This window comes from Acomys russatus, chromosome 26 (genome assembly GCF_903995435.1).
Source record: "Acomys russatus chromosome 26, mAcoRus1.1, whole genome shotgun sequence".
In the NCBI taxonomy this organism is placed as follows: Eukaryota; Metazoa; Chordata; class Mammalia; order Rodentia; family Muridae; genus Acomys; species Acomys russatus.
This window is the reverse complement of record NC_067162.1, coordinates 41,523,540-41,546,025: the sequence shown is the minus strand read 5'-3', so window position 1 is coordinate 41,546,025 and position 22,486 is coordinate 41,523,540. Positions and strand designations below refer to the sequence as shown.

Genomic DNA, 22,486 nt, shown 5'->3' with positions numbered 1-22,486 from the left:
TTTGAGACACAGTATGTGACTCACAGCAATCCTCCTGCCCCAGCCTCTTGATGCTGGGAAGATAGGCATGCACCACCACGCCTAGCTTCATTGTAAATTTGGAAGTATGAAATGCAGATTTCTCTGCATAAGGTGTTGTGTCATGCCCCTGTGATACAGTGAGCACAGGGACTCAGCCCTGTGGGACAGTGGCACTTCCCAGAGAGCTTTGGGCTGGCTCAGGTTTAGAGTGAGGGCTCTTTGGAATCCAAGATGTTTCTGAGCATCCTCCAATGCCAGTACCCGTACCCCACATGCCATCAGGGTGGAGGAACATGGGCCCATGGGTGTGGCTCCTGTGCTATGGCTCAGCATCTCTCAGGCCCAGTGAATCAATAACACCCACTTTGTAGGAATTGTGACAGTGTAAAGGGAGAGACAGGAGCCTACTCTCCTGTTTAATATATCACAGATGTTTGCATCCATCAAGTATGTATGTAATCCACACAGACCAGAAGTGTTGGAAGCTATTTAAAAGATCCCCAATTTTTTTTCCTGGGGTCCCAAGAACTTTTCCTGCTTTTTCATGTCCTGCATGGGAGGAGGTATTATAGAGAGGTGTTTTGGGACCTTCCATGAGAAAGGATGTGCCTTACCTTCATAGAGGACCTCGGGCTGGCAGTAGACACTTCCATCTTTCTCCTTCAGGGCTGTTGCTCTTGTAGATGCCACCTTGATTAAATTTGAGGCCACTTCTGCATTCTTAAAGGAAAAGGTTAAAAACAACAATGAGGGGAAAAAAAGGTAATTCCTGCAAACCCTTGCTTTACCATATCTTCTTGAAAGGAGCTTCAAAACATAGCACATTGCTTGGCCTTTCTGTAACTGTAGGAAGCAACTATTTCATTGTTGTTATTCTAAGTTAAAAAATAACGAGGGTGGCCCAACTTTTTCCAGAGGATCTGAGTTTGAATCTTAGCACCACAAATTGGCTCTTAAATATCTGTTAACTACAGTCCCAGGGGATCCAGTGCTCAGCTCTCCTGGCCTCCAAGAGGCATTGCACACAGATAAGCACAGACAAAAATGCAAAGCACCCAAACAAATTAAATAAATAAATTTAAAAATACAACCATCATTTAAAAAAAGTAATGAGGACTGGCAACAGTAACAGATTCTCACAAGGCCACACAGCTGGTGGGAGGAAAAGTCAGGACCTGTCTAGGCTCCTTATCTTTCTGGGTGAACAAAAATATGCTCCATAGAGTAAGTTCTCCCTTTTTATTTGTTTGTTTTTGGGTTTTTTTGAGACAAGGTTTCTCTGTGTAGCCTTGGCTGTCCTGGACTCGCTCTGTGGAGCAGGCTGGCCTCGAACTCACAGAGATCCGCCTGCCTCTGATTTCATCAATCAATGGATGGTTACAGAGGCTACAGTAATACACGTGCCTAGGATGTAGCAGTGAGAGAAAGCCTTGGAACAAACTGCAGGCGCAGTCCAAGCTCAAGCACACATGCTAATAAAGTACACTGGGATGAGAGTGGGGGAAATCTGACAGCCATGAATAACAGGACAGGGAGTGGGGGCTTCTCCATTTTCCACATACTAAGTGTGGGACTTTGGGTGAGTGGTTAGCCTCTCTGTGGTCCAGTTTCCTTCTGTGTCTAATGAAGATAATTGTATGAGCATCCTCAGCTGATTGCAGATTAAATGACCTCACCTGCCCAATGGTTTGCAGTAGGACCTAGATAAACACTTTCATGGATGACATTGTTCCATCTACAGAGTAGATCTATGGAACACCACTTACTCTCAGAGGTTCACTCCAAGCCCTCAGTGAGGCCCTGAAACCTGCATAACACTGAACACTTTGTGTAAGTGTTGCATCGATCTGATTAACTGAGACAACTGCAGAATGACTAATAGGTGGGTAGCATATAGAGAATGGATACATTGTACAAAGTGATGAGTTACATTCTGAGCAAGTCTGAGGTCGTGGACTGTTAATCAGAAAAGCATGCAACTTTACCCTTAAGAATAACTTCTTAGGGCTGGAGAGATGGCTCAGTGGTTAAGAGCGCTGCTTGCTCTTCCAAATGGTCCTGAGTTCAATTCCCAGCAAGCAGATGGTGGTTCACAACCACCTGTAATGTGATCTGATGCCATTTTCTGGCCTACAGGTGTACATGCAGACAGGGCACTGTATACATAATAATCAATAAATAAATATTAAAAAAAGAATAACTTCTTAACTGGGCGGCGGTAGCACATTTGTTTCTTCTTTTGGGGCCTGTGTATGTTTCTGGCGTGTGTTTGCTTGTGTATAGAGGCCGGAGGCTGGCCTTTGGTGTGATCTTCCATGCTCTCCACCTTATTTTTTTTCACACCTAAGTTTTTAGTTTGTCTTCCTAGAAACCCACACCATCACAGCAGCAGAACTCCCTTAGCTCTCTGCCGACACCAAGGGTGGCCTCTGCAGTCTCCCCCGATCCTCCTCATCCTGTCCTTCACCCCTTGCAATGTTTCCTGGAAATCTTCTAGTACAGTCTGTATTCAGTCTCATTCTTCCTCCCATAATCCAAAGACTGGCCCACCACTCCAAAGCCTATTATTTTTTTGCCGCCCACCAAAGTGGATTCTGAATTCAAATACAAAGACAACAACTGGTGTGGTCTTGGACTTGGTGGCTCCTTTTTCTGTATTTCTGTCTTTGGTACTGTTGCCACCTTCCCAGGGTAAAGGATAGCAATGACCATGTATTTCCTTTGAAGCAAAGGGTTAGTCATAAGCTTCCTGGTGAGGGCTGTTACATGGTTACTGTGCCATTCAAGATGGTGGGTCCTTGAGCAGCTAAGGAGGAAAAGATGACTTTACCCCCCCCCCTTTTTTTTTTGAGATAGGGTCTCTTACTGGACCTGGGAGTCAATGGCTAACTATACTGGCTTCAGAGCTCTGCTTGTTTCTACCTCTCCAGTGCTGTGATTACAGGTACTCAACGCCACGTTTGCATTTCAAGTGGATCCTGGGGATGGAACACAGATCCTCATGCCTGTGTAGCAAGCACTTTATATCCTGAGTCATCTCTCCAGCCCTCCCCAGCCACCTGCCCCGCCCCCAATGAAAAAAAAACAAGCTATCTTAACGACAGCAGTTCTATTGCTGGGCAGGAGCAGCTTACCACATCACGGTTGCTGAACTGAAGGGTCCTTAGAGGTTACTCATCTAGTTCAGCCCCTCGATTGTTAGAAGAGGAAGTTGAGGCCCAGAGATGCAAAGTGACTTGTCGAAAGTCACACAGAAAGAAGCAGCGCCTGGGCCCGTGGCTTCCCATTGAGATTCTTCCAGAAGCAAGAACATTTTGGACAGAAGGCAGAGCAAGGGGGTTGGGGTGGGGAGGGGAGGGCTTTCCCATCCTGTAGATTTTAGTTCGAACATCTCCTTCCCTGACCACGCAGTCTAAACCTGCTATATCCATGAGGCAGCAGTTATTTTATTATGCTTTGTCCTTCTTTGTGGTCATTTTCTCAATGATGTCAGAGACCAGATCTTGCTCACTGCATGACACATGGCACCCAGGAAGTGAATACATGTCTTACTAAGCTTTCCCCTTCCCCCTTCCCCACTTTCAGAGGCCGAGAGACAAAGACCATGCCTGCTTTGCAGTTTGGTTGAAGAAAACCCAATGAAATCAAATCTATGAACGAAGTAGCCATGTGCTGAGTGGCACTGTAGTAGCTTATACTGTGGAGGCACCTTGCTGGGCACGTGACAGCAGCACTCAGTACCGCCCCCCTCCCCGCCCAAGGCATGTCCAGCCTTGACTCCCAGGGAGTAGCTCTCTACAAAAGCTCCAGCCAGAAACTGGTCAGACTGGTTAGAAGAGAAACTCTTTGAATTTTCCACACACAGCAGTAACCTAACATGACTCGGCTGCTTTTAAGAGCCAACCCAGCTCAGCATTGAAAAGAAATCAGCCAGATTTCAGCCAAAATCCCACAGGCTTGCTCTGTTACCCTGGTACCAGAGGGGACTTCTGAGTGGAAGCAGGGAGCTCAGAAATCTGCCCACCTGTTGCCAAGGCGATAGTGGCGGAATTCATAATTTGCTCCATGAGTTTGAAAAGACCCTTGACCCTACTCGGCTGGCTTCCCTATCTGTAAATGGGGTGCTGGGTGAAGCACAGTGGTTTCCGTCTGACTTCAGAAAGGTATGGTTACGTAAGCATCTGGTCCCGGGCCAGAGGCATTAGAATTAACAACAGGCATGAATTCAAATCTTGACACAATCCCCGGGATGGGTCTTTGCTGTTGGGCAAGTTATTTTCCCTCTTACCTGTAGACTCCGGGATAGAGAGTAGCTCAGAGGGCTGTGATGTGAATTGGCAACGCGGTTAACAGTTCTTACAATTTGCAGGGCGTGGAGCGATAGCCCCAAGTTGAGGCCCACAGGTCCTGTGACTAAATGCAGCAAGCTAACTAGGACCAAATTGCTTCTCCTGCCCAGACACATGGCCTTCTATTCCGTGGAATTGCTCTGTCTAACACACTAGGACTAGAACCAGACTATTTGAGTGATAGCAGCTCTTATTGTTTTCTAGAAAGAAGAGAAGGTTTATTATGGTCCCATAGGTGGATTGTTGGGTTCTTTAAAGATGGGCGCAGTTCAATCCCTCAGTCTATAGTAAAGGAAGCCAAGTCCCAGAGAAGAAAACCACACTGAGAAGAGCCACATGTAGCTACTGAGACTTTAAAATAAGGCGAAGTGAGATGGAAACTTCCATGGACCCTAAGGCTAGCCACATCTTCCAAGCTCCAGCACACTTGGGGTTGGTAGCTACTGTGATGGGCAGGGAGAACATTCCAGCAGTACAGCAGGCTCTGTCTTTTAGGCTGAAAGGAGGAGTATGGATCAAGAAGTCTAGGACCCCTTAGTTCTCAGCCAGATGAAGTGCCCAGTGAGAGCCTCCCACTCCAGGATCTGCCTGGAGCTACATAGATGCCTCACCCAGCACCCTAAGTCCCAGCTAGCCCCAGACACCTCACGGGCACAGCAGCAACTGCCCCTGTTGTTCTTAGGAGGACAGAGGCAGACTCTCAAACAAGTTGGTATCCCAGGTAACCGAAGGATAGGTAGGTGAGATGGAACGATGTCTTTCTTGGTAGGCAGGACCCCTTGGCCCTTCCAGCTTCTCATCTCGTGGAGAAGGGGCCATGCTAGAGACAGAAGGGACAGGTTGATGCCTCTAAAGTGACAATCTCAGAGCAGGGCATCCCTTTGCCAAAGACTCAGAGCAGAAAAGCTATTTAGTCCAGGACCCCACACTCAGCACACCCTCCCCCGCCCCCCATGGAGGCTACTGTGTCTTATCCTCATATTCACGCCTCCCTTTTTAGAAAAATCCCAAATCTGCCGGTGCAGGATCCGAAGCCACCTCATGTGGGTCTAGCATGCCTCCTTCCGTGACGGCCTCTGACCCATGACAGTGAATGCTCACAAACCTATCCCTACCATGCTGCTGCACCCTTCAGGATGAGGGCACGGCCACTGCCCCATTGTCTGGACTTGTCTAGGTTCCTCCCTGCCACTCCTCCCTTGAACAGCCCCACCTCAGGTGCCTGCAGCACTACATAAACAGCTGGGGTGCTGGGGGGCCCTTCCACACTGCCTTCCTTTGACACCAGCTAGTTTGAGTATCAGGGGTGATCAAATGACTTTAGACCTCTGAAAAGAACTCCCGCCCCCACCCCACCCCCCACCCCCATTATCTCCTATGGGCATAAGGCACCGCTCCCTGGGACATGCTAACAGGAGAACCGTGCCCTCTGAGAGACTTTGCTTCGTGTTTTCCATTCATTCATTTATCCATTCATGCATCCAGGAATTCATTCATTACCCAGTTCCCCCCTGCTGTCTAGGAGCCCGTGTCTCAGCAGCAAGAGGAGATCAAACAAGCTCGTCATACCAGAGATGAGTGTCACCCTAGAGGGTGCCTCAGTGTACACACGCCCCTAAAGGGGGCAATGGCATAGAGACCTGAAGGATGAAGAACTCTCTAAGCCCAGAAAGCCTCTTCAGCATATATTACGACCACTAGGGACACTTCGAGTCCAGGGAGGCTCAGCTGACACTAGTCTGAGCATGGGCTGGGAAGATGCTATAGGTGACTCCAAACTGCAACTGCAGAGAGCGGGCAGCACTTCAGAATAGGCCAGTGGGGCTGGCAGAGGGGACACTGATGGGCAAAGGCCCCTGGGTAGAGGCCATTTGAGAAGGGAGAACTTTCCTAAGCAGGGGTTAGGATGGAGCCAGGCCCTCGGAGCAGGGTGTGTGTGGCTGTGTCCACCTACCCAACTTTCCCATTTGTACATCCAGGTGGCTGAGTGACTTGAAAGCAAGGAAGCCATCTTTAAGGGACAATAAACAGCAATTAAGCAGCGTGGCCAGAGCCGCCCATCCAAGCGTTTGCTCTTCTTTGCTGATTTCAAAGCACCTGGGTGGCTACAAGGTAGCTTTTAAAGACACACAGAAACCATTCAAGCTTGGTTCTGAGGAAGTAGCCATTTTCCCTGTCTGATCAAAGGGTGTAAAACCTTAAGCGGGGACAGGGAGAAGGCATGTCTCCCTTCCTGCGTCAGCCCTGGGCTGAGGTTAGCCTGTGACTCATGCCCTGGGTGCCCCTGTGACACCTGATCTTCCTGGGCCGGAAGACACTCCTCAGTGCTGCATTGGAGGGCTTAAGGGGTACAGAGGCCAGGGCTGGTGTGATCGTATGCAGTACTATTGATCACTCAAAACCCCTTATCATGAGGGTGGGAAGCCAATTCTTTCTGATACTTTTAAGTCCCCCCACATCTCAGTATTTTTTCTTTGTTGTTGTGTGTGTTTTTTTGTTTTTTTAGAGATAGGGTTTCTCTGTGTAGCCTTGGCTGTCCTGGACTTGCTTTGTAGACCAGGCTGGCCTCGAACTCACAGAGGTCTGCCTGCCTCTGCCTCCCAAGTGCTGGGATTTAAAAGTGTGTGCCACCACGTCCGGCTCAACATTTCTTACTAGAACTGTGAAACAACTGAATCTATGGCCTAAGGCCTCATGTTTGTTAGGCAAGAATAATATCATGCGGGCCACAGTGGCACACGCCTGTAATCTCAGCACTCAGGGAGGCAGAGGCAGGTGGATTTCTGTGAGTTCAAAGCCAGCCTGGTCTACAAATAGAGTCTAGGACAGTCAACGCTACACAGAGATATCTTGGTTTGAAAAACCAAAATAGTAGTAGTAGTAGTAGTAGTGGTAATAATAATAATAATAATAATAATAATAATAATAATAATAATAATAATATCATTGAGCTATATTGCACTCCTGTCCTGGGTTTTGTATTTTATTTTTATTTCAAGGCAGGGTCTCACTAAGTTCCCCTCGCTGTCATTAAAATATCCAGGCCTTCCTGCTTTGGCATCCTGAGTAGTTGGGATTATAGGGTAGCACCTCAGACCAACTTGCCTGTTTCTTCCCCGCCATCTTTTTACAATTAAAACAACAACAACAACAATTAAGGTCTCACGGGTAGCCTACCAATTTAGCCTTGACCTTGGAATTCTGCTGCCTTAGTCCCCTGGGTGCTGGGATTATAGACATGTGCCAATATGCTCAACTGGTTAGCACCTTTCTTTCTTGTTTAGTGTCATAGTCATACCCAGAGTCTCACCTATTAAGCATTATTCCTATACCCTTTACACCCTTGTGCTGGCTAGTTTTATGTCAACTTGACACAAGCTAGAGTTATCTGAAAGGAAGGAACCTCAGAACCTCAATTGAGAAAATGCCTCCATAAGATCTGGCTGTAGGGCATTTTTTTTTTTTTTTTTTTTGGTTTTTCGAGACAGGGTCTCTCTGTGTTAGCCATGGCTGTCCTGGACTCGCTTTGTAGACCAGGCTGGCCTTGAACTCACAGCAATCCACCTGCCTCTGCCTCCTGAGTGCTGGGATTAAAGGTGTGCGCCACCATGCCCGGCCGCATTTTTTAAAATTAGTGATTGATGGGGAAAAGTGCAGATCCATGTGGGTGATGTCATCCCTGGGTTGGTGGTTTAGGTTCTATAAAAAAGTAGGTTGGGCTGGGTGTGGTGGCACACACCTTTAATCCCAGCACTCAGGAGGCAGAGGCAGGCAGATGGCTGTGAGTTCAATGCTAGCCTGGTCTACAAAGTGAGTCCAGGACAGCTAAGCTACACAGAGAAACCTTGTCTTGAAAAAACAAACAAACAAAAAAGAGTAGGTTGGGGGACTGGAGAGATGGATTAGCTTTTGAGAGCACTGGCTGTTCTCCCAGAGGTCCTGAGTTCAATCCCCAGAAACCATATGGTGTTCATAACCATCTACAGTGGGATTCCCTCTTCTGGCATGCAGATGTACAAGCAGACAGGGCACTCATATACATAAAATATGTGAATAATTAAATAAATCTTTAAAAAGCAAGCAATCAGATTGAGCAAGCCAGTAAGCAGCACCTTCCATGGCCTCTGCATCCGTTCCTGCCTCCAGGTTCCTGCCCTGTTTGAGTTCCTGTCCTGACTTCTTTCAAAGATTAACTATGATGTGTAAGTATAAGCCAAATAAACCCTTTCCTCCCCAAGTTGCTTTCGGTCCTGGTTTTTCATCACAGCAATAGAAACCCTAAGTAGGGAAACCCCAGGCCCAAGTCAGGCCTTTGGAGGAGGCAGCCCCAGTTGGAGCTGCAGACCTCAGTGCGGATTGCATTTGTACACTCTCCTCCACTTTACAGCAGGAAGTGCTGCTTTCCCTGGTGTGCGTCTTGTTTCTTTTCGAAGGACTTAATTATAAGTGAGTGGATTAAAGCAACAGCAGCAGCAACGATACTGTGGGTGTGAATTCAGAGTGACGTGAGATGGGGCATAAGCCATTGCAGAGACACATAGAGAAGTGTTAGAGAGAAGAGATTTCTGAGTTTGGAGACTTGGGTACAAATCTTCTGCTCCCTGGACAGGAGTTGGGCTGGATCCCTGTACTGCAGAACCCAGAAATGAGGTGAGAAAAGGCATCCTGTGCTGGGGAGGACTGTCCCCAGCTATAAGGCCTGCCGGGTGATCAACTGAGTTCCAGTACCTCTGCAGTTACAGAGATGCCACTAGGACTGGTCTAGGTTCTAGCCTTGCACTGTGGCCTGGGACACATTCGCTTAACACTTTGACTCTCCGTTTTTTTGTTTTTTTGTTTTTTTTTTTTCATCTGTAAAATGAGGCTCCCAACTTTTCCCATAAATTGTCTTGGCCAGTAAGCAAAGAGATGAAATGCAGAGCGAAGCACCTGGCACACAGGGCTCCTTCGGTAAATGGGAGCTGCCACATTTTAATTGAGCTCAATTTGGTTCCATTTAAATTAATTATATCATGAGGTCAGTGACTTCTGGGGCCAGAAACCTCCTCCTCCTCCTGCTCAGAGCTGTGACAGCCGTGCCCTGGTGGAGGAGGACTCCTGAACCGGGGGTCACACACAGTGTTAAGAACAATAATGAAACAGCAGGGGACTCGTGCAAGCTGGTGGTCCTGGTCCCTCCCATGGGCCATTAGCTGAATACTTACAAGGAGAGCATAGAGAGATGTCTAGATACATAATTGGTATAAAAGGCAGAAGGCAAAACAGTACGCACACACTTGGCCGTGTGAGAAAATGAAGTGTGGATGCAGACCGCGATATGGGTGAAGCAAAAACACTGCTGGGGAAGAAAAGGCAGGGGTGGCAGGCTGTGTGCTGTAGGATTCTGCCAACATAACGCATTTGGATGGGTGATGCCTTTTAGGCTGGGAGGAGATCCATGGTTGCCTGGTGCAAGGGGAGAGTTCCTGGGACATGATGGCTAAGGGGTAAAGAGTATGGGATTTCTCTAAGGGTGGTAAAAATGTTCAAAATTGAGGGTGGAGATGGATGCTCAACTCTGACTATAACAAAGGACAATTAATTGAACACTTTAAATGGATGAAGTCTATGGTGTGTGGATTATATCTCAATGAAACTATTAAAAAGATACAATTAAAATATACATGTACATTTGTGTATGTATGTATGTATGTATGTATGTATGTATCTATCTATCTATCTATCTAAAGTGTATCCAGAGAGATTGGAATAAACACAGTGTTCATCTTATGTGATGGGTTTAACGGGGGTCATTTGTTTGTTTGACACAAGGTATGGCTATGTAGCCCAGGCTAGCCTCAACTTCCTCTGTGCTGTCAACACAGCCTATGTTATCACTCCAAGCCAGATTTAAAGGGACCTTCCTTCTTTCCCTCCTTCCTTCCTTCCTTCCTTCCTTTCTTCCATTTAGTTACATTTCCTAAAGTTTCTACAGAACAGAACTGCTTTTAGAAAATGATTGAAAAACTTTTTTCAAAGAATAGTTCAGGACTGGGATGGGAAAGGATATATTTGTTGCTCAGTTGTAAATCATGTGTGAGGCCCTGGGTTCTATTTTTGCACTGCAAAGCAAAGTAAAGCAAAACAAAAAAAGAAAACCCAGTTCATTGTGGAATTCAGTGTCAACAAACTTTCTGCCCAGGGCTGTGCAGAGAACAGAGAATCCTGGGAACACGTTACCTTGTCCACATGGAGGGGCACAGCGAACCTCCTGAGGGTGGGCACTGAGGTAAGCCTGGAATTCTCCTCAAAGTCCTGGTTCAGGTTGGCCAGGTAGAAGAGATCATAGAGGCTGCTGTCCTCATAGGCGATGACATCAAACAGAACACAGCCGTCCTCCTCATAGGCATTGACGTGATGGAATACCACCATGGGGTCTGTGTAGAACTTGGTTGGCACCGGCTTCCTGGTCCTCTGGTCGATGATGTGAATGTAAGTCTGAAAGAAAATGCCCACCCAGGGGTCAGCCCACCCTCTGATGTGCTTGGCATATCAGCGATCACAGCACCGAGGCTTGCCCTAGCTTGTGGCCATATGAACGTCTCTTTCCCCATTCTAAGCTCTGTATGCACCCCAAAATGCCAGGTAGTGCTATTTCCAATGGCCAAAATACGGAATAAATCAAAATTTCCACCAGTAGATTAAATTTTTTTTTCAAAATTACAATTATATATTTTGTGTATGGATGTATGTGGATGAAATTAAAAGGTGAATAGGCAATAAACACAAAGTATGAAAATATCATTATAAATCTATCACTTTATATAATGAATATTTCCTAATAATATATTAAGACAAAAGGACCGTGGAGATGGATCCGTTGATAAAGTGTTTGCTGTACAAGCCTGAGGACCTGAGTTTGATTCCTAGCACCCACGTGAAGAAGCCGGGAGCTGTGGTGCACACCTATAAGCCCAGTGCTTGGGACTGGAGGCAGAGACAGCTCGAGGGACCCATGGTGCTTTCTGGCTGAATAATCTAGCCGAATTAGCAAGCCACAGGCCAGGTAGAGACACTGTTTAAAAAGAAAACAAGGTAGGTGGTGTCCTAAGGTATGACACCTGGGGTTGACCTCACTGCATTTGTACATATGTGTGTGTGCTTGTGTGTACATGTTTTCTTATAAATCGTACCATGCTGTATGAGGCATTCTGTTCTATTGATCTATTGATCTACTGATCTACCCACCTACCAATCTACCAACCGACCTACCTATCTATCTATCCATCAATCATTCAATTTAGCAAGTACACTCCTGAGCATTTGCCACCAAGGAATTAAAGCGTGCGTGCGCGCGCGTGCGCGCGCACACACACACACACACACTTACATTAAGTAAAAAAACAAAAACAAACAAACAAACAAAAAAAAAATCCTGCCAGACTGGTAGGCAGGCAAAAGCTCCAGTGAATGGAACTGCCCTGCTGTGGCATGCAGACCCCAGGAGGCTGAGCAGCCTTTGGGGAGGGCCCCAAGAGTGCGCTGCTGTGGTTCCAGTGATGGACAAGCGAGCGCCCTGGGAACAGTCATGATGGTAGAATCTAAATGGCAGGCTCTATCTGAGGCTGGAGCCCTAAAACCCTAACTTCCTGCTCTTCAGTCCTCTTTTCTACATACTGTAGTGCAGAGTACACTTCCCAGGGCTGCTGGTCACAGCCACCCCACTTCGTCATCAGGGGTACAGGGGAGTGGGCCCAGGTCTGGTTAGGGTGGCCTGGCTGTGTGTGACCAGGCTAATAGTCTGGGTGGTAACGAACTATTTCTACAGGTTGGTTGTCTGATACAACCTCTCTCTGTCTCTCTTTCTCTCCCCTTGTCCCACCCTCTCTCTTCCTCTCCTCTCTCTGTCTTTTCTGTGGTAACACAATGCCTTGTGCATGCTAGGTAAATGTTCTACCACCAAGCGACATCCCAGTTCTGTCTCCTCCTCTCTCTCTCTTTTCTCTCCCCTTCCTCCTTTCTCTCTCTCTCTCTCTCTCTCCTCCCTTTCCTCCTCTCTCAGCTCTCCTCGGGCTGTTCTGGCTTAACATATCTTCACTGTGACTCCAACTCCAGGTCAGTCACTTAGAGTTTTATGAAAAAGTTTACTTTTGGAGCTTGGGACCCTCTAGGCCAGGGCCTCCCCAGAGCCGCAGACTCAGGCTCACAGGTCTCCAAGCTCCTGGCAGTAGGAAAAACCCAGTCTCTCTGAAGATGGCTGCAAGGGGATATTCCACCTGAGTAGCATCTCTGCCCTGCCCTTTCCTGACACAAATACAGAAGGCCTTCTGTGCACCGGGCACTTCTTTGGGAACTATAGTGACAGTGACAGTGACACAAAGCAGTTCCTTTTAAGGATTGTACATGTGAGTTGGGGGTGGAATCCACAAGAAACAGAAAATTTGTAATACATCAGCAATGTAGGGCACGCTCGGGAAAAACAAGGTAGGGGTGGCAGATGGAGAAAGCCATTGTGGGGTTTTCCTGCAGGCTTGGAGAGCTAGACCAATGAGGGAGGACACCATCTCATTCCAGGAGGATGAGAAGATGCGGAGGCCCTCGGCAGTTGGACATCGGAGAAGACATCCAGAACAAGCAAGGAGTGGGAGAAAGGTGTGGCCTGACTGAGGGTGGTGAATGGAGCCCTTGAGTGCTATTGCGAGAAATTTCTTGAGGATTAGAATCAGTGGCGGGCCTCATCTACCTCCTTCTTCCCCTGAGGAGATACAAGATGGCGTTATTTGTGATTGTAAATAAAAGTGGGCGTGATGGTCCAAAAGCACTGTTGCGGACAGTCAATGGATAATGGTGACTTTCTCCAGAACTGGAGGGGGGAGGCAAGGGTGGGAGGGCACTGTGGGGCAGAGACGAGGAGGAGGAGGAAGAACAGAAGGGAGAGGGGGAGGAGCAGGAGGAGGGGGAGGAGGAAGAAGGGGAGGAGGGGGAGGAGGAAGAAGGGGAGGAGGGGGAGGAGGAAGAAGGGGAGGGGGAGGAGGGAGAAGAGGAGGGGGAGGAGGAAGAAGAGGAGGGGAAGGAGGAGGGGAAGCAGGGAGAGGAGGAGGGGGAAGAGGAGGGGGAGGAGGGAGAAGAGGGGGAGGAGGGAGAAGAGGAAGGGAGGAGGAGGGGGAGGAGGGAGAAGAGGAGGGGGAGGAGGGAGAAGAGGAGGGGGAGGAGGGAGAAGAGGAGGGGGAGGAGGGAGAAGAGGAGGGGGAGGAGGGAGAAGAGGAGGGGGAGGAGGAGGGGGAGGAGGGAGAAGAGGAGGGGGAGGAGGAAAGATAGTGGAGGGCCTGATGGAAAAGGAATTTAGAAAATATATATTATTTTGAGAAAAGGGCTCATGTAGGCCAGGCTGGTGTTGAATGTATGTAGCTGAGGATGGCCTTGAATTCCTAATCCTCTGTGTCTGCCTCTTCTGAGTGCTGGGGTTGCAGGCACACATCACCACACTGAGTTTATACAGTGCTGGGAATTGAGCCCAGGGCTTTGTGTGTGCTAGGCAGGCACTCTACCAGCTGAGCTACACCCCAGCACAGTAAAGCGGGTTTTCCATGGGGTTTTCTAACTGAATAGATATAACACCGAGAATTACTGGACATTTGTGAAAAGCAGCAACAGAAAATAAATAAAGAAATTCAGTGCGGTGGTGGTGGTGCATGCCTTTAACCCCAGCACTCGGGAGGCAGAGGCAGGTGGATCTCTGTGGGTTTGAGGCCAGCCTGGTCTACAAAGCAAGTCCAGGATAGTCAGGGCTACACAGAGAAACCCTGTCTCAAAAAAAGAGAAACTCATAATTACATACACATGTGTTTAACATCTACCCATGCATGCACACTCATCTGTACATGCATGGGACACTCATGTGCCTCCAACTGAAGATGTTTTCTTTCGCTCCATATTTGTGGAGCCCAGTGCCATCCTGATATGTAAGCTCTCACTCATATCTAGGACCCCCTCCCCAACACTGTATGATGAGAGCAGATGTGCTGAAGGATCCTTCTCCAGAGGCCGTGTAGACCCCCAGCTCTGGATGTGGACTTAATCCCACAGTGGCTATGCATCCGGGGATGCTTTGGTGGGGGCTTTGTTTGCCCAGGATCACATCCTGTTCCCAGGACAGTCTGCATTTGGAAGTAAGGATGCCCTAACGCAGGACCCACTCTAATGAACCCATCCAGATATCAAACAGATGGAGGCGTCTGCCTGCTGAGAGACTAACGAGCAGTTAAAGTTCCCTCAGGCTAGCCTCCTTCTCAGGGCTCCCGGGGTGGGGTAGATAGACAGGAAGGCCTCACCTTGTCCTCCCTGTCGAATGCCATGCAGGAAGCCCAGCTCACCCCCCTCATGTATGCGGTGGCCATCTTGAGGATATCCAACTTAAAAGGCTGCTCCAAAAATATCACATAGTTGTCCGTGACTCCAAAGCTGTGGTAGTAGCTGGGGGAGAGGAGTGAGCGGGAGGGGATGGAGCAGAATACTTCAGCATGCTTCAGGGGGCTCTTCCCTTTCTTCTTGGTGCCTGCAGAAGGACCAGGATAGCGTTATCACCTGCACTGCGGCTGTGTCCTCAGGAGACCCTTCAATGAATAGCCCACAGGACCAGATCTTGAGAGACGCACACTAGAGCCCACATGGTGAATTCTGGGGTCTCCAGCCTGAAGGACCAATGGTCTCCCCTCCAGCCTGGGGACTAAACTGAGTCTACAGCTGCTTTTACAAACACAACTTTATGTGGGACATTGGCCACACCCACTCCTGCTCCCAGGAGCATTAGCCCAGGTGAGCCCTCTGTGACAGACACCAGAGGGTTGGTTCTCACACAGTCCTGCCGCAGAAGCTGCGGACCCCTGCTGCAGACCCATGAATGCATGCACTCGTGAATCATGTGGGGATGGTAATCAAATGCAGAGTTTAATGTGTTCCCAGGGCAGGGCCGCAGACTGCATTTTCTAGCAAGCTTCCCAGGGCCACCCTTCCCACAGGTTTAAGCCCTTGTGTTTTGTGGGGAGCCAGCATACACAATGTACCCCACATGGTTTCTGCCCACTTTTCTTAATACTACCCGTAAGGAAACACCCAGCTGCCTGTCGTGATGACAGACTACCCTGTGCCTCAGGGCTGAGATAAGCGTGTGCACACGGACAGGCAGGTGCAGAGGACCACCTGAGCTGTCTCTGCTTCTAGGCATTGTCCTTGCTTCTTCAGACAGGGGTTCTCACTAGGACCTGTGTTGGGGTGGGGGGGGCAGGGGGGATGGTCTGATGTATTTTGATGTTAATTACTGCTTCCTGTCTCTGTGACCCACCTTTTGTTTAATAAAAAGCCATCCCACCTGGGCAGGGCAGAGGAGATTGGTAGGGCTTAGAGAGAGAGAAATCCTGGGAAGGAGAAGAGAGACCTCCACGAGGAGGAAGGAGAGAGACCTGAAGGGAGGAGAGGAAGGCCGCCATGGGTTAGATGGGGGAGAAGCACATGGCCGGTGTGGATGAAAAATCCGGCCCAGATGAAGAACATTAGCAAGTATTTGGGATTATGGATGAGAGGTAGCTTGATAGAAGTTATTGGAAGCAGATGGCATGGGATTGAGGCAGGGATCCCATGCCTGCCCCACTATGGGAGGTAGTTTAGAGGATTGATATCTGCAGTGCCCCAGATTAACTAAGGCTATTTTAAAATATAACAAGTAGAGCCGGGCATGGTGGCGCACGCCTTTAATCCCAGCACTCGGGAGGCAAAGGCAGGTGGATCGCTGTGAGTTCGAGGCCAGCCTGGTCTACAAAGTGAGTCCAGGATGGCCAAGACTACACAGAGAAACCCTGTCTCAAAACAACAAACAAACAAACAAATTAATTAATTAATTAATTAAATATAACAAGTGCCTGTGTCTTAATTGATTGCTAGCTGGGCCTACAGATAATACAGATAATTTAAAAACAATAGACCTGGAACCCACACATTTCACTAGTGAGCCCCAGGAATTTGCCCGTCTCTGTCTCTCCGGAGCTAGGGTTACTACAGGTGTACTACAGGCTTTTTATGTGGGCTCTGGGGACCAAATGCAAATCGTCATGGTTACAAGGCTGGCATAGTACTGACAGGACCATGCCTCCATCCAATGATGAGGGATTTGTTTCCATGTACTTAGCAATGAAGCTAAGCTGTAGGATGCCCATTTCACAGACGGGCAAATAATGGTCTATCACAATGATCCAAGTCTTAGCCTTTTCTTCTTCCTGTGTTGTCAGGAGAAAAAACAAAAACAACAACAAACAAACAAACAAACAAACAAAAAACCCAGAAAAGCAAGCAATAGGACATGGGGCAGGGGTGGGGGTGGGGGTCCATCACTGCCCCCTGTTCTAACCACAGTTCACAGGCCTCTGCTGGTACTGGAAGCCAAGGCTCTGTGTCTGTGTGTGTGTGTGTGTGTGTGTGTGTGTGTGTGTGTGTGTGTGTGTGTGTGTGTTCTGTCTTTTGAGTCCTTTGTAAGCATGAATCAGCCCTGGGCAAAAGGCCTTCCCACCCAGTCCTGGGGCTGATTTATAATGGGTTCCCTGTCAAGGTCCTCACCTCTCTGCTGCCACCTGTGCAGCAACTGTGCAGTAAACAGCTGGCAGGTGGGAGGCAATGCTGTGGGGGTTACGGGTTAGTTTTCTCCACAAGTGAAGAGGAACACAAAGCAAACTGAGATGGAAGGCCCAGGTCTGGCACATAGAGCATGGGAAATGCCCCTTGCCACCACCTCTTTGCATAATGTCAGGGCTCCTGTAAGCCATGTGACCAACACCATGTCACCCAAATTTATGAGCCTCACAGTCCCCTGGGATATGAGGTAGCAGATAAGATGCTTATAAGACCCCAGTCTGAGCCGGGCATGGTGGCGCACGCCTTTAATCCCAGCACTCGGGAGGCAGAGGCAGGCGGATCGCTGTGAGTTCGAGGCCAGCCTGGTCGGTCTACAAAGTGAGTCCAGGATGGCCAAGGCTACACAGAGAAATCTTGTCTCGAAAAAAAAAAAAAGACCCCAGTCTGGTAACTCTAAGACGCTTGACTGGACCACACACATCCTTCATCGGCTTAAGTAAATTCATTTAATAATATTCTCGTAGCCTTTTGACCTGGGGGTCAGGGTGGGGATGGGCTGTGCTTCCAGCTTCTGGCAGAGCTGGGTAGTTTTCAGCAGGTTGTAGGAGTAGGGAGCAGGCAGGGACTCTCAAGGTCACAGAGAGAAACTTGTTTCCTAGGCCAGAAGGTCAAGGCAAACATCCTTTAAGGCTTCATCTGCTGGGTGTGGCAACCAGGAGGGTCCTAGACAAACACAGCTTGGGAGCCTCACCCTCTTCCCCCTCGGGAACATGCAATCAATCACTGGCCTGGGCTTTGCTCCAGGACCAGGCCCTAAGAGGAGGAGGTCCAGAAGGCCCTGGGAACAGGGTGTGGATCTGGAGTGGATCCCAGCAGGGCTGAGCACCCCAACAGCTCTGGGAGCCTGGCTGCAGGGTGGAAGAGGTGGCACCATCTTGGCATATAAAACGTTTGTCCGAAGACTTTAAAAAAAAAAAAAAAAAAAAAAGACTAAACTAGGGCTGGAGAGATAGCTCAGAGCTTAAAAGCACTGTCTGTTCTTCCAAAGGTCCTGAGTTCAATTCCCATCAACCACTCGGTGGCTCGCAACCATCTATAATGAGATCTGGTGCCTTCTTCTGGTGTGCAGCCACACATATGGGCAGAATACTGTATAAATAAATCTTTTAAAATGACTAAATTAGTATCTAGAGAAAGGTTAGAAGAGGGCTACATAGATGGATGGATAGAGGATTGAATACATGGGTGGGTGGGTGGATATGTATACATGTGGATTGGTGGTTATGTGGGTGGATGGATAGGTGGATAAATGAGTGGATGGGAGGATGGTTTATGACTGGATGGGTAGATGCATGGGTGAGTGATTGGTCAGTAGATGAATGCGTAGATGCATAGGTGGATGAATAGATGGATGGATAAATGGATAGTTGGCTGGATGAGTAATTGAGAGGGTAGATGAGTACATTGGTAGATGAAAGGATAAATAGGTGAGCGGATGGGTGGGTGGGTGGGTAGATAAAATAGTGACTTCATGAATTGGAGCCTAAAAACCAGGAGGTTAAGATAGTGATGGATTTCTTTTATCCAAAATAATCTCAGAAATGTCTCTTTCACATCAAAGGAAAAGAACCAAGCTCTTCCCAAAAGAACTTTTGGAGTCACATAGATGACAAAACTGAATTTAAGGTCATCTGAATGATCTGTGGAGGAAGGTCCTGCATGGTGTAGAGTGTCACAAGCACAGATCCGGACTCTTCTGGGCTGTCTTCGCTTTGTTAGTTCCCCAGAGTGACCTACCTGGTGCTGTGGCCGGGATCTTAAACATCACGTACTTTGTCCTTCCCTTGTCCACAATGGATGTGCCCATGTTAAGGACGTTTCCAGCCGCGTCGTAATGAGGGTGTGAGGTAGCCAGGTTTACAGCCACGTACTTGCGGTAATCAACCTGTAAAATACGATAGCCATTCCGTTTTGTAAAGAGGGGAAGACGGGACCCCATGAGCTCTTGACTGAGCCCAGGTCTAGCAGGAAGGTGGATCTCTTTGCATATCTCTTGATTGGGGGAGGGGGGAGTCATGCAAAAGGCATAATTTCCATGGTCCAATACGATCTTGCACTACTTCCGTGGCAGACGTTGGGGGGAGCTAGTGAGCAGGTGTATTTTTTTGTTTTGGGGTGTGTGTGTGTGTGTGTGTGTGTGTGTGTGTCTATAACTCTCACCTCACACCCTGGTCTTGTCAGGATCGATCCCCAGCACAGAGACAGGGTGCCTCATGAAAGTAGGTTCTAAGGAATGACAAAGGCAGGTAGATTGCCACCTTCCAGCCAGTCTCAGTCACTGCTGGGTGCCACTTCTATTAAGTCATTTAAATTTACCCCTATTAGAGTTCACAGAGGCAGAGACATGCAGCTCTCCAGGCCTCTCATGATTTTTTTTTTTTTTACTCTGGAAACAGAGTTATAAAACCATTCACTTAACTCAGGAATTCTACCAAGGCGCTGAACGACGACCCTTGCTCAGAACAGATCACAGCCAGAGGACAATTGGATGGCTGGGGGCTAGCCGTCTGTTCTTCTCCAGGATAGCCCAGCCAGACCCAAGTTAGGTAGGGCTCTGGTTTTTCCGCTATTTCCCAGGATGCATCAGTTGGGCCCTGGCCACCTAGTTTACAGGGAACTGGACGTAATTTCCCAGCTAAGAAAAGTGTTCAATTTCGCACATCGTTCAAATGCCGATGACAACATTGTGGCTTTGAACAACCAGCTGGAGCAAACGGAAATGGGGTCTATTGATTTCAGGGCAATGTTGGCCCAGTGCTTCCCAGGAAGCGGCTCTGTCTGCCGGTGCCTTTGCTCTCTGAGTAATACTGCCCTCTGCAGGTCACTGTGGGTAGGGCTTCTGAGTTGTTCCATCTTCCAAACATACAGGAGGAAGTCCTAACCCCAGCGCTTGTGAATGTGACCTCATGTGGCAGTAGCGTCTTTGAATGTGTAATTATGACAAGGTGATGTCATACCATTTGAGAGTGGCCTGTGACCTCATTACTTGTATGTTTATAGGACACGGGAAATTGGAGCACACAGTCACAAAGGGAACGCCATGGGCCTGAGAAGGTGGGGACTAAAGTGATATGTCTATCAGCTGAGAACACCGAGGATGGGTGACAAGTGCAGGAGCTGGGAAACACATTGGATTTAGAATTGCAGGCCTCCATAGGTTTCTTGTTATTTTAAGCCCCTTATAGTCTTGCATATGAGTGCAGTACCCACACAAGCCAGAAGGTGGCATCAGATTGCCTGGCGCTGGAGTTAAGTTACAGCCTGGGTGCTGAGAACTCAACTCAGATCATCCGTCCTGAGTAGTACATAGTTTTAACCACTGAGCCATCTCTCCAGCCCTATAGGGACACATGAGAAAGGCATGAAGGATGGCTGCAGCGTCACTAGGTGGAGCCATCTTTGGGACTCCCATCATGCATGCGTCCCATGGGTAACAGAAATATGCTTAAGTAGCGAGTGCAGCCACAAGGATGAACACTGGGCAGCCCCTGCTTAGGCGTAACTACAAGCACCATGCTAGGGCAGCTGCGAATTGAAGGGGATCAGAGGAGGGGACCTTGCAGTGAGCTTCCTGTAGTCAGCTTGCCTTCCCCCTGGGGGTTGGGGGGTAGGTCAGGAACGGACACTGGCTGTAAGCCTATACAACCTTCTCGGACGTCTCTAGAGTCCGGGGGTTGATCTTCCTGATGTAGTTGGTCTCTGTGGTCGCATAGAAGTCATCTCCGCACTTCATGATGTTGATCAGGCAGTTGTCTGTGAAGTCGGGGATGGTGTGGGACAGGTAGGAGAAAGCTCTGGAAAGAAAGACGGTTGGTGTGGGTGGCGTGCCTGGCCGGCTGCAAAGTTCTGTTCTTCATCATGGCGAGCCTTCTCGCCATTGAGTGCGGTCTGCTACAGCAACAGAGGAAAGACTCTGGGTCTCAAGGGGTCACGTGAGGAGTCTGGAGGGCCCAGAGATCAGGTTCCCCCCACATTCCACAACCCGGAGTGAGCCAGTGAGTGAGGTGCTGGGGCAATGTGGCCACCTGACACTCCTCCTGAGTGCCAAAAGGACAGGGGTCTCTTCAACTAGAGGCAGCAGGAGCTGGTGTGCTTACAACTGTTTTAAGTAGCCACACACAGGTATCAGACACGAAGCTATTACACCCGCCCCTCCCCAAAGCTAGCAAAACAGTAAATCTCTTTGGTAGAATCTGAACCCTGGTTGAGTACTTTGTTCAATAACTTATTTGTGGGTTTTTTGTTTTTTTTTTTTTTCTTGCTTTTGTTTGTTTTCCAGACAGGGTTTCTCTGTGTTAGCCTTGGCTGTCCTGGATTCACTTTGTATACTAGGCTGGCCTCGAACTCACAGTGATCGGCCTGCCTCTGCCTCCGGAGTGCTAGTGTTTTTTTGTTTTGTTTTCTTTTCTTTCTTTCTTTCTTTCTTTCTTTCTTTTGAAACAAGGTTTTTTGGTGTGTTTGTTTGGTTTGGATTTTTTGAGACAGAGTTTGTGTAGCTTTGGCTATCCTGGACTTGCTTTGTAGACCAGGCTGGCCTCAAACTCACATACATCCACCTGCCTCTGCCTCCCAAGTGCTGGGATTAAAGACCATGCGCCACCACACCCGGCTCTTGAAACAAGGTTTTATGTGTCCCAGGTTAGCTCAGATTTGCTATGTACCCACGGAGGTCCTTGAACTTGTGCTTAGTGCTTGGCTCTGTGAGGTGGACACAGGAGGATTGTTGGGGACTTGCTGGCGGGTAGCTTAGCTCTAAGTTCAGAGAGGCACTCTGTCCAGACTTGGAGCACTGGTCATGTCCGGTTTAAACTTGTGCTGGGGATCAAAGCCAGGGCTTTGCGTAAACATTCTACAGCCTGAGCTATGATCTTTAGCGCTGGAATTAATTTTGGCAAAAAGAAAATCAAGCTCATGTTAGTTCAAACACACGGCTCATTTCACCAAAAGGCAAATGACAAACAGGGAAAAACAACCCAAGGGGGTGTGGTGGTCCAAGTGGCAAACACTGGATACAAGTGTTGAGTGGTGCTCCCCCTAGCGACAAAAGGTTTTAACTGCAGATTTTCTCCTCCAGGTGTGGCTTTGAAGTCCTTCCAGCCCACTCACTCACTCCCTTTTCTCTGCTGACACCTCCCAGCTCAGCCCTGGCTGCAAGGGCGAGTCGCCCTGCTCCAGGGACTGATGATGTCAGCCCTGGAAAAGCAGAAGCAGTTTTCCTGTCCTTGGCCAATCCGCCCTGAATCGTTCCATAGTTCGCTGCCTGGAGTGTATCTGAAGGGAGATAGTGACAGCAGGCCTGACCCTCCAGCCAAGAATTTATTTGTTGCATGTGTAATACACACATCTGTTTCATAACCTAGATGACTTCAGATGTGTTCCAGAAGAATCTCCCCACCCTCCCATTTGTCAGCTTCCCACCCCCTGAATTGTCCTCTTGAATCTCTTTATGCTCTGTG

At 48.5% G+C, this 22,486-nt stretch overlaps 1 protein-coding gene across 1 annotated transcript in view; it reads right to left on the bottom strand.

The window, feature by feature from the left end:
- The window catches only part of Bco1 (beta-carotene oxygenase 1), a 36,753-nt gene that overhangs the window by 5,301 nt on the left and 8,966 nt on the right, over positions 1 to 22,486 (bottom strand). Inside the window, exons 4-8 of the mRNA XM_051168865.1 lie at positions 20,677 to 20,824; positions 18,768 to 18,915; positions 14,681 to 14,904; positions 10,590 to 10,847; positions 636 to 741 (exon numbers count right to left, since the gene is read on the bottom strand). Of these exons, the coding sequence (XP_051024822.1) occupies positions 636 to 741; positions 10,590 to 10,847; positions 14,681 to 14,904; positions 18,768 to 18,915; positions 20,677 to 20,824 (884 nt within the window). The remainder of the gene's footprint in view (positions 1 to 635; positions 742 to 10,589; positions 10,848 to 14,680; positions 14,905 to 18,767; positions 18,916 to 20,676; positions 20,825 to 22,486) is intronic.